The sequence below is a fragment of the Alexandromys fortis genome, unplaced genomic scaffold (assembly GCF_014885135.2).
Source record: "Alexandromys fortis isolate MF-2015 unplaced genomic scaffold, M_Fortis_MF-2015_v1.1 scaffold_50, whole genome shotgun sequence".
Taxonomy (NCBI): Eukaryota; Metazoa; Chordata; class Mammalia; order Rodentia; family Cricetidae; genus Alexandromys; species Alexandromys fortis.
Genome location: NW_026067932.1, coordinates 7,705,616 through 7,718,978, shown reverse-complemented (window position 1 = coordinate 7,718,978; position 13,363 = coordinate 7,705,616). Strand labels below are relative to the sequence as shown.

Genomic DNA, 13,363 nt, shown 5'->3' with positions numbered 1-13,363 from the left:
TTCATTTCTTGAGATTATATATATTATTTCCCTTCCGTTCACATCCTCCAGGTCCTCTCATGTACCTCCCGTGTTGAGCTTTTTCAATTTCACGGCCTTTTTATCCCCATTGTTGTTAGATACATGTGTGTACATGTGCATGCACCTATGTACTTCTGATTGCATAAATTCAACCTGCCCAGTCTATAGAACGTGTGCACATGCCTTCCACAGTTTTTATCTGTCATGTGTATAACAGGTTTATGTTTTGCTTTGGTTAGGATCTGACAGGTTTGGAACACATGTTAATAAATTGCTCAAAAATGCTTCCTGCCAATATCACTCAGCTGAGCAACATTCCACCAACCCAGGAAGCATACTACGATCCCAACCTGGTAAGTCTCGTGTTAATCCTTATCGGGTGTATGGCCACTATTGGCGTGCGGCACACCAGAACCAGAGGCTATGCAGCACGAACAATACCTGGTCACTTACATCCTGCCCAGAACCCCTCCCCACTCTGTGACTATGTTAAGTTCAGATTGGTTACCTGGATTCTGTAAACAGACACTCCAGTGACCGAGTAACCCCAGAACTCTCTTGGAAAGAGAACGCCCCAAAGAAAGACAGCAGCCGGGCGCTGCTGGCCTTCCTGGCTCTGTGGGGGATGGCAGGTGAGCTGCACACACCTATGGCAATATCACTTGTCTAAAGTAGTGAGGAGATTGTTCATCGTAAGAGGAGATGTGAGAATATGTGTGCCTCAGAATCGATGAAGGCTCACACACAATACACTGACACCGTTTAACTGGGTTTTGTAAGCTGTCCGTGTGATATGTGGGAAATGCTTAGAAAATCAGTTGGATGAGGAGGGAAATGGGAAGCATAACACTCTGACTTGAATAATCAAAAATTCCCTAATGAAATCCACCCCTTCTCGGATACCAGAGCCTACACACCTCAAAAGATATTTTAAATCACAGATAGGTTTTTGGTGTTGTTATCTTGCATTTTCCATATTTTGTACAACGAATAGCTCTCGCTTTCATAATCAGAATAAAATTCCGTTAAATTTTTCTGGAGGGGAGAGGTGGCTCAGTGGTTAAGAGCACCTTTTGTTCTCGTAGAGGACCTGGGTTGGGTTCCCAGCACCTACATGGTGGTTTACAACCATCTGTCACTCCTGTAACGCAGCTGGCTGGTTCAGGGGAAGGGTATGTGTGTAGTCATCTTCTGTCTCTGGAGAGAATAAAATCATTTCTAAGACCATAGAAGTTAAGCTATGCAGGCTCAAGAACATTCTCAGGAGAGTTTGTAAACAATAATAACTCTTTTCTAAATGCTTCCCCAGATTTAGTTATGCCGGTTCTGCCCAAGCTCATACAGTCGAGGCATTTGTAGGTTAGTTACCTCTTGGTTTTTGCTCGTTTGTTTTTAATTCTATTGTAAGCCAGGCCTGGTGCACATGGCCTGGAGTCCACCACCTGAGAGGCAGAAGTGGGAGACAAGTTTACAGTCAGCCGGGCCTCCGGAGTAAGTGCAGGTCAGCCAGGGCTCCATAGAGTCATGTGCCTGAGAGAGCAGAAATAATAACTAAATGCTGAACTAGGCCAAGGGCGGGTCATTCGTTTTTTCATTTTGTTTGTCAAGGTAACCAAATTGCTGTTAGTTATCAAGGACATGAACACACCCTTTCTCAAGAGGGAAAGTAGAGGCTCTCTAGATTGCCAGCCCCATCATGGCTTTTCAGACATCTTTATGTACGCATCCTGCATGAGCTCAGCTAGGCTGTGGCAGGGACCCTAAGGCAACGGGGTGCTTGGCCCCTGAGCCGTTTCCCCTTCAGTATGTCCTGAGCCCCGTGAACTCTTGGTGACCCTTGGGTTCAGCGCCCATGGCCTATGCCTCGCTTGCTCTTTCTCACCGTGCCCTTGGTCGACCGTCTGACCCTCTCGTGTTCTCTCGTAGCCGCCAGTCACTAAAAGTCTTGTCACCAACTGTAAACCAGTAACCGACAAAATCCATAAGGCGTATAAAGACAAGAACAAGTATAGGTGAGTGGCCGGTGCGTCTTTGCTCAGCTCCGGGACAGTTCCGAAGGCCCAGCATGTTTGTCCCTTACAGTGCCTTATTAATTGATTAATTGTGCATTCACCCCAAGATCATGTGAGATTTCCTCCGGGCAAATCTCGACGCAGTCGGTTCTGTGCACATTGAGTCCACTCAAGTTTTTGTTGTCTGTTTGTTTTTGTTTTTTTTGTCATGTTTTATTTTGTTGTTTTTTTCAAGACAAGATTTCTCTGTAGTTAAAGGCGTGCACCACCACCACCCGACTTCATAAAGTTTTTAAGAAAGCTTTTATTAATGAAATTGTGTTTTTCATTTCACGTATTTATTAAGCTCTCTCAACACGTCTGACCATTAGGTTTGAAATCATGGGAGAAGAAGAAATTGCTTTCAAGATGATTCGCACCAATGTTTCTCATGTGGTTGGCCAGCTGGATGACATAAGGAAAAACCCCAGGTACTAACTTTGTAATTTTTTTTCTGATTGACTATAAAAATGTGGTTGGTTTTTTCTTTGTTTTTAATTCTATGACTAAGAAAAGAGCAAGCAGGACTAGAGAGAAGGGAGTGGCTTATTTCAGTGTGGAGTAGACAGAGACGCTCCATGGAAGTTAAGTGTGAGGTTCCCCATAGGGGGCCTCGCAGAGAAGGGGGTCCAGAGCAGACTGGACGGGAGGGGTGGGGCTCACAGGCAGCGGGCACTCAGTATATCTAAAAAGGTTCTTCCTGAGAGTCGTGCTGGTTAGCCTGAGTCCCTGGTGCCCTAGCACGCAGGAGGGCTCTCCTGAGTGGGTTCTCTAAGTTCTCTAACTGCTGGGGCCCAGGGCTTCTTAGCCTTTCTGTTTTCTATTTTTTATCTTATTTTTGAGACAGGTTCTCAGTAGCCCAAACTGGCCTGAGATACAGGCACCAGCCACCCTGCTTAGCTAATTTCCTTTGTGAAAAACTCGTTTCATCTCTGGTTCTTTATGTAGGTTCTTTTTTTTTTTTTTAAGATTTATTTATTTATTATGTGTACAACATTCTGCCTCGATGTATGCCCGCACGCCAGAGGAGGACGCCAGATCTCAGTACAGATGGTTGTGAGCCACCATGTGGTTGCTGGGAATTGAACTCAGGTCCTCTGGAAGAGCAGCCAGTGCTCTTAACCTCTGAGCCATCTCTCCTCTTTATGTAGGTTCTTAAGATGTCCCTATGTCCTCTCTATTTTTCCATAATTGGTAGTTGGATCTGAAGGTTTTGTTAATTTTTTTTTTTAATTTTGTTGTTTTCAAATGTACCGTCACAACTTATTATACCCTTAATGGGACCTTGGTGTAGTGATTTCTACCTTAAAGAAAACTTCAACCAGAAGGGATGCCCCCATCCTAACCTGGTTCTTCTGAACTCCAGCCTCTCAGCTTGGTTGGAGATACATTAATTCAAACCTCAGAGGTCTGCACTGTAGGACACCAGCTCTCCAACCACGTGAGCACGACATACTAGGCAGCTCGGAGAACCTGTTTCAGGTGGTTACTGATTTTCTGCTTAGCTGCTAACAAAATATCGCAGCCAGTCAGGTACATTTCCTGAACACGGACATTGGCTGCACTAAGTGGAAGTCATTATTTATTCCCATGGCTACACGGATCTTTAAGAATTATCCGCCCTCGTCCCCGTTTTGCAGGTGAGGGACTCCTCCAGGGAGCTCCATCAGCAAAGGCACCACTGCTGGGTGCGGGCGCACTGGGAACAGTGTGGGAGCCCAGATCCCTCGCTGGATTGGGTCAGGCTCACGCGTGTGATGACCAGTGACGTTAGCTCTCTGTTTCAGGAAGTTCGTTTGCCTGAACGACAACATTGATCACAATCACAAAGACGCCCAGACTGTGAAGGCTGTTCTCAGGGACTTCTATGAATCCATGTTTCCTATCCCTTCCCAGTTCGAGCTGCCGAGAGAGTATCGGAACCGTTTTCTTCATATGCATGAGCTGCAGGAATGGTAAAGTCTGGTTTTGCATGCACGTGTGTGCGCCCGTGTATCCACATATACATCCGTATCTGGATTTCAGATTACTGACGTTTCTTTGATGTGTTATCTGATGTATAGTTTATTTAGGAAAATATAGTTACAATTTTTGTTTTATTAAACATTTAAAAGACGTTTACTGGCATTTCAAGAGATTTGAAAAAAATATGTTACTGAATTTTTACAGTTTTACTGAAACTTCATTTATTCAATTGTTTGTTGACCAATGCCAAAACAGCAGCACTGACTTGGAAGATCTTGTGTCGTACAAACCAAGAGGCACATGAAGTCAGCATGGCAACCTTTACTGCCCAAACTGTCAAGCAAGCTTTCAGAACCAATAGAAACTGCGTAGATCATGTCTGAAAGACTGACATTTGGTAAAGCATTGTCCAGAAATCACCTGCAGTGGTTGGGAAGACAAGAGAAGACTAGTAACTGAATGGAGGTCGCGAAGCACAGCTCCCATCTGCACAATACAGTTCAGGCCGTTTATGTATCCATGGTGTTCGGGGTGAACACTAGAAGTGTTATGTGGTCCAGACCAGAGGGGGGATGACAAAAGTGACAAGGTTTTCCCCTACAGCAAGGTGTCTCAACTCATGGCAGAGCGTACCTGCGGTTGTTATAGACCAAGGAGAGCTGGTGAGAGAAGTACCCGTCTGTTCAGGATGCACCGTGGGTGTCTGGGTGTTCTCAGCTTGGTATTGCAAAAAGAGAGAAAAAGGAGAAAAAGATGGTCCTAGACAGATGGTAGACCCGTGGATATGACCTGGGGCCTAAAAGAGCTAGCAAGATGCAGAAGCTTTTCAGTCTCTCTGAAGATGCGTTGTCAAGAAGCCCTTAAACAAAGAAGGGAAGAAGCCCAGACCAGCACCCAACATTCAGGGTCCTGTTAATCCACATGTCCTACAACATAAACGCTGCTGTTTGCTCTGAAGAACACACTTTAAAAAACAAGGAGAAAGTTGCCTGCCTGCCTCAGCCTCTTGAATGCAGGATTTTTTTTTTAAGTTAGGTTTTTTTTAAAATTTTATATCGGATGTTTTTTTGTTAGCATGTATACAGCATTTTAACACTGTATACTCTGATGTTTGTTCTGTTCCCTTACTCTTCGTCCCTATCCCTGTCCTCTTGTTGGCCCCTTTCCCCTATTTATACCCCCTATTTCCATGTGATATGTATATTCCCTTAGCTCCCATTCCCCACCCATGTAAGAGTTGTTCTTGCCCCCTCATGAAGTTTTGTAGCTTCATAACCTAGGCACACACAGGAATATATACAGATTAACCTAGATACACAGAGGAATACATACAGATTAACATAGGTATACAAAGGAGTCTAGCTTTTTTCTCTTATCTCGAATATTTCCAGTTGCATCCATTTTCCTGTTAATGCCACGATTTCATTTTTTTGTGGCTCAATAAATCCCATTGTGTATGTGGACCATATTTTCTTTATCCCTTCACCTGTTGAGGGACATCTAAGCTGCTTCTGAGTCTTAGCTGCTGTGTATAGGGCAGTAGTAGGCGCGGCTGTGGAGGTGTTCCTACACACACGGGAGTCCACTGATGGCTTGCCAGTGACTCTCCAAGCTTCTCCACACTCTCAAGCAGAGACTTAATCCTGCTAATCTCTCTGTGTCCAGGATTTTTTTTTCTGAAATAAATGAATGTGAATGAATGAATTTTAAAAATTTTAAGGTCTACAAGTACTGTTCTTTTGAAGCTGAAGAGACATTTGCTACTGGAGAACAGCATTTATTATAAAACAACAGATCTGAACTTGTGTTAGAAATGTATATTAACATTTTAGAGTTGACTATGCATACTGTCTTTTTGCCGTACGATACGCACAGTATGTTTTTGTAAAACTCAGTAACTCTTTGTGTCCGAACAGGAGGGCATATCGAGACAAGCTGAAGTTTTGGACCCACTGCGTGCTAGCAACACTGATTATATTCACTATCTTCTCGTTTTTTGCTGAACAAGTAAGTTGTCTCCATTTTGCATAGATCTTAAGCAATGTTTCTAGGTGGACTGTATCAGCTGTCTCTCCAGCACCTAGAAATGAACTCTTTGCATTGCAACCCATTCATAACCATCGTCTTATTTTCAAATGACTGTTGATAAATATAGAAAACATTGAAAGGATTTTAATATAGTTTTTAAACTGTTATAAAAAAATAATCTATTCAAACTCAGAATTAATGTTCCAATGATTAAACAGCAGCTGTTCTTTCACCTAGAAAAAAAAATCAAATGAAACTGGACAGAGATCTTGAAAATAAATGCCCTTAGCAATGGCTCTCCCTGCAGGTCTTTAAACAGTGAACCACGAGCCAACATCATTTGGTCTCAGAGCTCTGTGGGAATACGCTTGAGCACATTGACTATAGCGCTGAGTAGAACTGTCGATTGCTTTTGTTTGGGAGGAGTGTGAAAGGAGCTTGTTTCAGACTGAGGCAGTGATCAGGAACGTGTGGGTCAGAGAAGGAACACCTGCTTCGCCAACAGTCTCTCATCAGTACGGAAAACTAACGCTGATTTTCTGCTCTCTATCATGTAGATAATTGCCCTTAAGCGGAAGCTATTTCCCCGGAGGAGAATACACAAGGAAGCTAGTCCAGATCGAATCAGGGTGTAGAAGTTCTTTGTTTGCAATCACCTACCTCAGCGTCTCCTGCGCATCTCACACCTCCCCGTCACAGGGTGTCCGCATGACGTGACGCAGACACAGGCATGTCCCCATGATGCAGCGCAGATACGGGTTGTCCTCATGATGTGATGCACCAACACAGGGGTGTCCCCGTGATGTGATGCAGACACAGGGGTGTCCCGTGATGTGACGCACAGACACTGGGGTGTCCCGTGATGTGATGCACCGACACAGGGGTGTCCCGTGATGTGACGCACAGACACAGGGGTGTCCCGTGATGTGACGCACAGACACAGGGGTGTCCCCGTGATGTGATGCAGACACTGGGGTGTCCTGTGATGTGATGCACCGACACTGGGGTGTCCCGTGATGTGATGCACCGACACTGGGGTGTCCCGTGATGTGATGCACTGCACCAACACTGGGGTGTCCCATGATGTGACGTACAGACACTGGGGTGTCCCGTGATGTGATGCACCGACACTGGGGTGTCCTGTGATGTGATGCAGACACTGGGGTGTCCCGTGATGTGACGTACAGACACTGGGGTGTCCCGTGATGTGATGCACCGACACAGGGGTGTCCCGTGATGTGATGCAGACACTGGGGTGTCCCGTGATGTGATGCAGACACTGGGGTGTCCCATGATGTGATGCAGACACTGGGGTGTCCCGTGATGTGACGCACAGACACTGGGTGTCTCGTGATGTGACGCACAGATGGCCTGCTCGGAAGAAGGGACAACGTGCAGACCGTGTTCTCCTGCAGCATGAATAGAGAGCCCACGGCCCTGGAGTTAATCAGCACACTGAGACCTTGCGTTGGCAGCCCTATGGCTTGTACTTTTAAGGGATTTGTTGATGGACCCTCGCTGACAAGCTCCCGGTTTCCTCCCACAATCCCTGCGGCCTGAGAAGCCGGGCCGGCCTGGGAACAAGTGCTGAGGGACCCCAGGCTTTGCATTCCGAAGTCCTTTGGCCCTAACTTTCCACTTTCCTCTTCTTTTCCTTCATTTCTCATTTTTAAAAATCAGTAGCGACTAAGAAATAATGAATTCAGAATGTCCACATGTTTGTATAGATCTTATTTAAATAATGTAGAGCTAGCCTTTCCTTTTAGCATATCTAAATTATTGATTTTTATGAGCCTTCAGGCGGTCTTGAATCACTTATGACTACTGAAGACCTGGGGGGGTTGATGTTGGCAGCACTTTGTTTAACCTAGCCCCCAGGATGCCGGGATTTCGTCGGCGGGCCCGATTGCAAAGGGCTAGCGTCAAGCACCGATGCTACTCACCAGATGTGATCATGTCTTGGCAATGGACACACTCAAACAGAAGTGCCTCACTTTGGAAATGAGTAGTGCTGATGGCGCCAGCACGCGGCACTGGCGTCCAGCTGGAAATCCGTCTCTCTCAGCAGCTCACTTTCAGCCTGCCGTGCGGGAACAGTGGTCAGCCAGCTTTTTCTAAAAGAACAGAGAGCGGGTAACTTGAGACACAGCTGTCTTTGTCAGACAGTCTACTTGGCTTAATTTTTTTGTTTGTTTGGTTTGGGGGGTTTCTTTTATTTTTGTAAACAGCCCAATAGAACCAGCTTTAGCTCGCACTCGCAGCTCTACAAAAACAGGCCCCAGCCAGACTTGAACCACAGCCTCATTTTTATGTAAACCCCGACATTAGCCATGCTCCGTTATATCATTGTATAGTGGTTTTGTGGAGCCCAGATTCCATGAATCCGCTCTGAATTCTGACAGCTCCAATCATGATGTCAATGGTATTCTTCCTAAATGGCACACACTTTTGTAATGAGAACTTAAAATGTAAATACCGTGGTTGTGCTGTAAATTTTGTGTATTTCAAAAGTCGAAATCTCATAAAAAGATCACGTTTATTGGTTTGAGGGTTTACTATTATTATTTATTGTGTATGTGTGTTTTGCCTGAATGCATGTCTCTGCACCATCTGTGGAAATCAGAAGAGGGTGTCATAGCCTCTGGAACTGGGGTTACAAATGGTTGTGAGCTGCCATGTAGGTGCTGGGGTTTGAGCCCAGGTCCTCTGGAAGAGCAGCTAGTGTTCTTAACCGGTGAGCCATCTCTCTAGCCCTATGCTTTTAGCTTGAATAAAGTTTTTGAAGATTGGTGATATTACTGTCCAGATTCAACAGTCTTGAATGGTCGTCTGTGGGGAGTGTTCAGCCCTCTGGCTCTGCAGTGAGCACTGTAAAGTGTGAAGTAGTGTATGGAAAGGTTAGGATTATAACATACTAGAGAATGCTGCTTTGTGGGATGGGGAACAGATTCAGAATGGAATTTATCCCCCCCCCAAATTAAGTGTTAATTGGGTATTATTTAAAAGCTGAGAATTGATTTTGGAAAAGTTATAGATACTGGACATTTGGATGTAATATAGACTTCTGCGGTTAGATGAGTATAAGGTTAATAAGTTTGGTAGCACAGTGGATGATAAAATACAAACATTCGTGCAATCATTTATCTAATGATTCAGCAGATTGTTGGGAAAGAATTTGAACAGTGAGTGGCCAGAAAATTTAAACCTTAGAACCATTCATTCAGATGGAATTCTATAAAAGGTCAGAATGTGATTTGAGCCCATTTGTTGTACAAAAATAAAATATAATATGCTTGTCATCCCTGCATTCAGGAGGGTGAGATAGGAGAGTTGCATGAGTTCAAGGGATGCGTAGTTCCAGGTAGCCTGTGCAACAGAGACCGCATCACAAAACCAACGCCACAAGGAGAAACGCACAAGCACGAGTGAGTCTGAGGAGCGGAAATGCACGTCCTAGTAGGGTTGACAAGTCCAAGATGCTGGTAGGTTCAGTCACCAAGCACTGTTCTGCTTCCAGGTTGACACCTTGAATACTGTGCCCCCCAGAAGTGATGATGCCTTGTGCTAATAGGGCAGATGGCAAGAAGACAAAGGGGACAAGTTCTTTGCATTGAGCCGTTTATAGGCACCACTAATCGTGATCACTGAGGTTCTGCCCTTGTGAGTTAACCACTCCCTCTTAGCACTGTCACAGGGGTGATTAAGTTTCACAGAAATCCCTCTGCCTCCGGGGTGCCTGGATTGAAGGTGTGTGCCACTGTAACCATCTTATGTATTTATTTTGTGGGTGTAGGGGGGCATATACACACCACGGCGTACCTTTAGAGGTCAGAGACCAACTCGTCCCAACTCGTCGCTTGTTCCTGTGACGTGGATCCTGGGAAGCCAGCTCGGGCCATCAGACTTGACAGCATGTACTTTCACATGCTGCACAACATCACCAGCTCCGGTAATATATTTTTCCAGACTGGCGTGGCGGTGGTGAACATCTGTCATTCCAGAATCCTGAAGGTAAGGCTAGAGGGTAGCAAGTTCAAGGTCTACCCAAGCTTCTTAGCCAAGGGGAGAGGGAAGAGTTAATACCCCAGATCCAGTGATGAAGGGGGCTTCTTAGTCTAACTGCTCTGTGCTTCCCCCTTATTCTAGTTCCAGCCCTATCTTAAAATTCTATTAAATAGCAGGCAGTTTTTCTGCACACATGAAATTCATTTCTAGGCACTGAAACATGCTTGGGTTGCAAATGGCCTAGGTACCGTAAACTTCTTTAAAAAGAGGAGCACCAGAGACACAGTCTATGTGTGTCTAGTTGACAGGATCGAGACTCTTCTAAGAGGCACACCCCTAAGATGTCATCTAGGTTAGGTCAGCTGTAGTGGGAAGACCTACCCGTGGGCAGCACCTTTGTGGCAGCCCAGATGTGAGGAAGTCTGAGGGGAGCTCTTATCGTTGCCAGTTTGCAGGAGCCTCTGCGGGTGTGTGTGTCTACCGTGTTGGCTGCTTTCCTAGCCTGTGGCTGCCCCTGCCCAGCTATTGCGGCTGCTGTCCTTTGTTGATGCCTGAGCCCAGCTTCTTCAGCCTTCCAACACAGGCTGAAGATCATTGGCTCTCCAGGAATCTTCTGGGGCCTGCAGCACCACATTGGAACTGCCCAGGCACCCAGCCTCGTGCACTGAGCAGTCACCAGGTAGCCGGTGTGCAGACAACCATTGTGGTACTGCCCAGAGCAAACTGGGAGCCAAGCTAACAAATCCCCCTTTACATATGCGCATTCCACCTGTGACCTTCCAGAGACCCCGGCTTAGCCCGCCAGGACTGTTGCTCAGCCCTGTCCATCCCACCTCTCTTTCCGTGTCTGTTCTATCCCCAGAATGAAGGCATGCCTCCTAACTCACATTCTTCAGGGAGTCCAGAAACTTCATCTCTGGTTTAGTATAGAAAATCCTGGTTGGGGGGCTGGAGATATGACTCAGTGGTTAAGAGCACTGACTGCTCTTCCAGAGGACCCAGATTCAATTCCCAGCACCCACATGGCAGCTCACAACTGTCTGGAGATCCAGTTGCAGGGAATCTGACACCTTCACACCAATGCACATAAAATAGTTAAATAAACCATAAAAATATTTTTTTAAAAAAAGAAAATCCTGGTTGGGAATGAATAAGTGATTTGTTTATTCTAGGCGCTGTGTACTTCTGGCCTGAGAAACGGAGTCTTTCTTCCACAGGAGGCTTGCAAAATCAACAAGAGAACTGCCCCCTGTGAAGCTGTGTGTGTGTGTGTGTGTGTGTGTGTGTGTGTGTGTGTGTGTGTGTGTGTGAAGAGAGAGAGAGGGAGAGAGGAGAGAGAGAGAGAGAGAGAGACAGACAGACAGACAGACAGACAGACAGACAGAGAGACCAAGTTCCCTGAATTGCCCAAGTTGAAGGTAAGCCGCTATACTCGAAAGCATTGCAAAATTTAAATCTGGTGATTAAAATTCGACCAAGGTAAGGCTAAGTGTTGATAAAGAGCACCATCAGGACTCTGTAAATGTGGCTGATGTGTAGCTCAGTGCTGGAGGACCTGCCCCTCGTGCACATGGCCTTGGTGGAGGTCCCCAGCACAGAAAAAAAATTATAAAAATATAGCAATTAATATAAATTTAAACTAATAATTGGTCCTTCTGCTTCCCCTCACCTGCCAACTTCAGACTTTTACACTATGCCAGTATTTTCACAGATATGCTGTGCATTTCTCGGTTGGCCTGTGCCTGTGAGAACCTGTTCTTACTGCTTCATGTGCCTTTTCCTTCTTACCCATTACTCTCCGATTCACGCCGCATCACTGTGGTCTATCGCCAGTTGTTTACCTGCTGTCTTAGTTAGGGTTTCTATGGCTGTGATAAAATACTGCAACCAAAAGCAAACCTGGGGTGCGGGCGGGGGAGCATTTCTTTCATCTTGCAGTTAAACAGTCAGTTGTTAAAATCTGGACAGGAATTCAGAAGCAGGAACCTAGAGGTTGCAATTGAATCAAAAGCCATGGAGGGGTGCTGCTTACTGGTTTGCTCCCCACTGTTTGCTCAGACTGCTTTCTTAGACAACTCAGGACCACCTGCCCAGGAGGTGGCACCTCTTGCCATGGGCTGGGTTCATCTACATTAATCATCAATCAAGAAAATGTCCCTACAGGCTGATCTTTTGGAGGCATTTTCTCAATTGTGGTTCCTTCTTCCCAGATGATTCCTTAGCTTCTGCCAAATTGACAGAAAAAAAAAATAGCCAAGGCCTATTAAGACATTAAGTTATTTTTATTTCATCCATTATTATTGTAGGGAGGGGGACGGTGCCCTCTTCTGGCCAGCAAGCATACAGACAGACAGAACACTGTATACATAATAAATAAATATGATGGATTACATTGATAGATTTTCGTATGTTGAACCAGCCCTGCATCTCTGGGATGAAGCCTACTTGATCATAATGGATAATTTTTCTAATGTGTTCTTGGATTCGGTTTGCCAGTATTTTATTGAGGATTTTTGCATCGATGTTCATGAGTGAGATTGGCCTGTAGTTCTCTTTCTTGGTTGAGTCTTTGTGTGGTTTTGGTATTAGGGTAATGTAGCTTCATAAAAGGAATTTGGCAATGACTCTTCTGTTTCTATATTGTGAAATACATTAAGGAGTATAGGTATTAGCTCTTCTTGGAAGTTCTGGTAGAATTCTGCATTGAAACCGTCTGGACCTGGGCTTTTTTTTGGTAGGGATGTTTTTGATAACAACTTCTAATTCTTTGCGACTAACAGGTCTATTTAGTTTGTTCACCTGGTCCTGGTTTAGCTTTGGTATATGGTACTTATCTAAAAAAGTGTCCATTTCTTTTACATTTTCCATAAATCTAAAAAAAAAAAGTGCCTCCAAAGATTGGGCTGTAGGTGAGCCTGTAGATATGGGAGGGCCTAGCCCACTATGGGCAGTGCCAGCCCTGGGCAGGTGGTCCTGGATTCTGTAAGAAAGCAGGCTGAGCCAGGCGCACACCTTTAATCCCTGCACTCAGGATGCAGAGACAGGTGGAACTCTATTTTTGAGGCCAGCCTGGTCTACAGAGCAAGTTCCAGGACAGCCAGGGCTACACAGAGAAACCATCTATAAAAATCAACCAACCAACCAAACAAACAAGCATATATAATATTTGTCAGTCCTCAAAATAATCAACTTGACTGTGGGTTTTAATGTTTCTAGCCAGGAGGTAGATTTGTCCATTGTTGGAAGCTATGACGGGGGTGTGAAGAATTTATCTTCCAAAAGTCCTCATTCTA

At 45.2% G+C, this 13,363-nt stretch overlaps 2 protein-coding genes across 3 annotated transcripts in view; one reads left to right on the top strand and one right to left on the bottom strand.

The window, feature by feature from the left end:
• Positions 1–13,197, top strand: part of Gnptab (N-acetylglucosamine-1-phosphate transferase subunits alpha and beta) — a 60,187-nt gene extending 46,990 nt beyond the window's left edge. Inside the window, exons 16-23 of one of the 2 annotated variants that reach the window (XM_050145828.1) lie at positions 261–374; positions 1,948–2,033; positions 2,405–2,503; positions 3,860–4,027; positions 5,954–6,044; positions 6,623–9,725; positions 9,859–11,888; positions 13,038–13,197. In XM_050145828.1, coding sequence (XP_050001785.1) covers positions 261–374; positions 1,948–2,033; positions 2,405–2,503; positions 3,860–4,027; positions 5,954–6,044; positions 6,623–6,700 — 636 coding nt within the window. In that variant the 3' untranslated portion in view covers positions 6,701–9,725; positions 9,859–11,888; positions 13,038–13,197. Of the gene's footprint in view, positions 1–260; positions 375–1,947; positions 2,034–2,404; positions 2,504–3,859; positions 4,028–5,953; positions 6,045–6,622; positions 9,726–9,858 lie in introns of both variants that reach the window. The other variant, XM_050145827.1, reaches the window with a different exon arrangement.
• Positions 6,831–8,154, bottom strand: LOC126503852 (sialidase-like). The gene is made up of 2 exons (XM_050145835.1): positions 8,009–8,154; positions 6,831–7,474 (listed from the first exon to the last, which is right to left on the bottom strand). Exons 1-2 carry the CDS (start codon positions 8,019–8,021, stop codon positions 6,831–6,833), a joined length of 657 nt encoding a protein of 218 aa, XP_050001792.1. The 5' UTR covers positions 8,022–8,154.
• Positions 13,198–13,363: the final 166 nt, after the last annotated feature.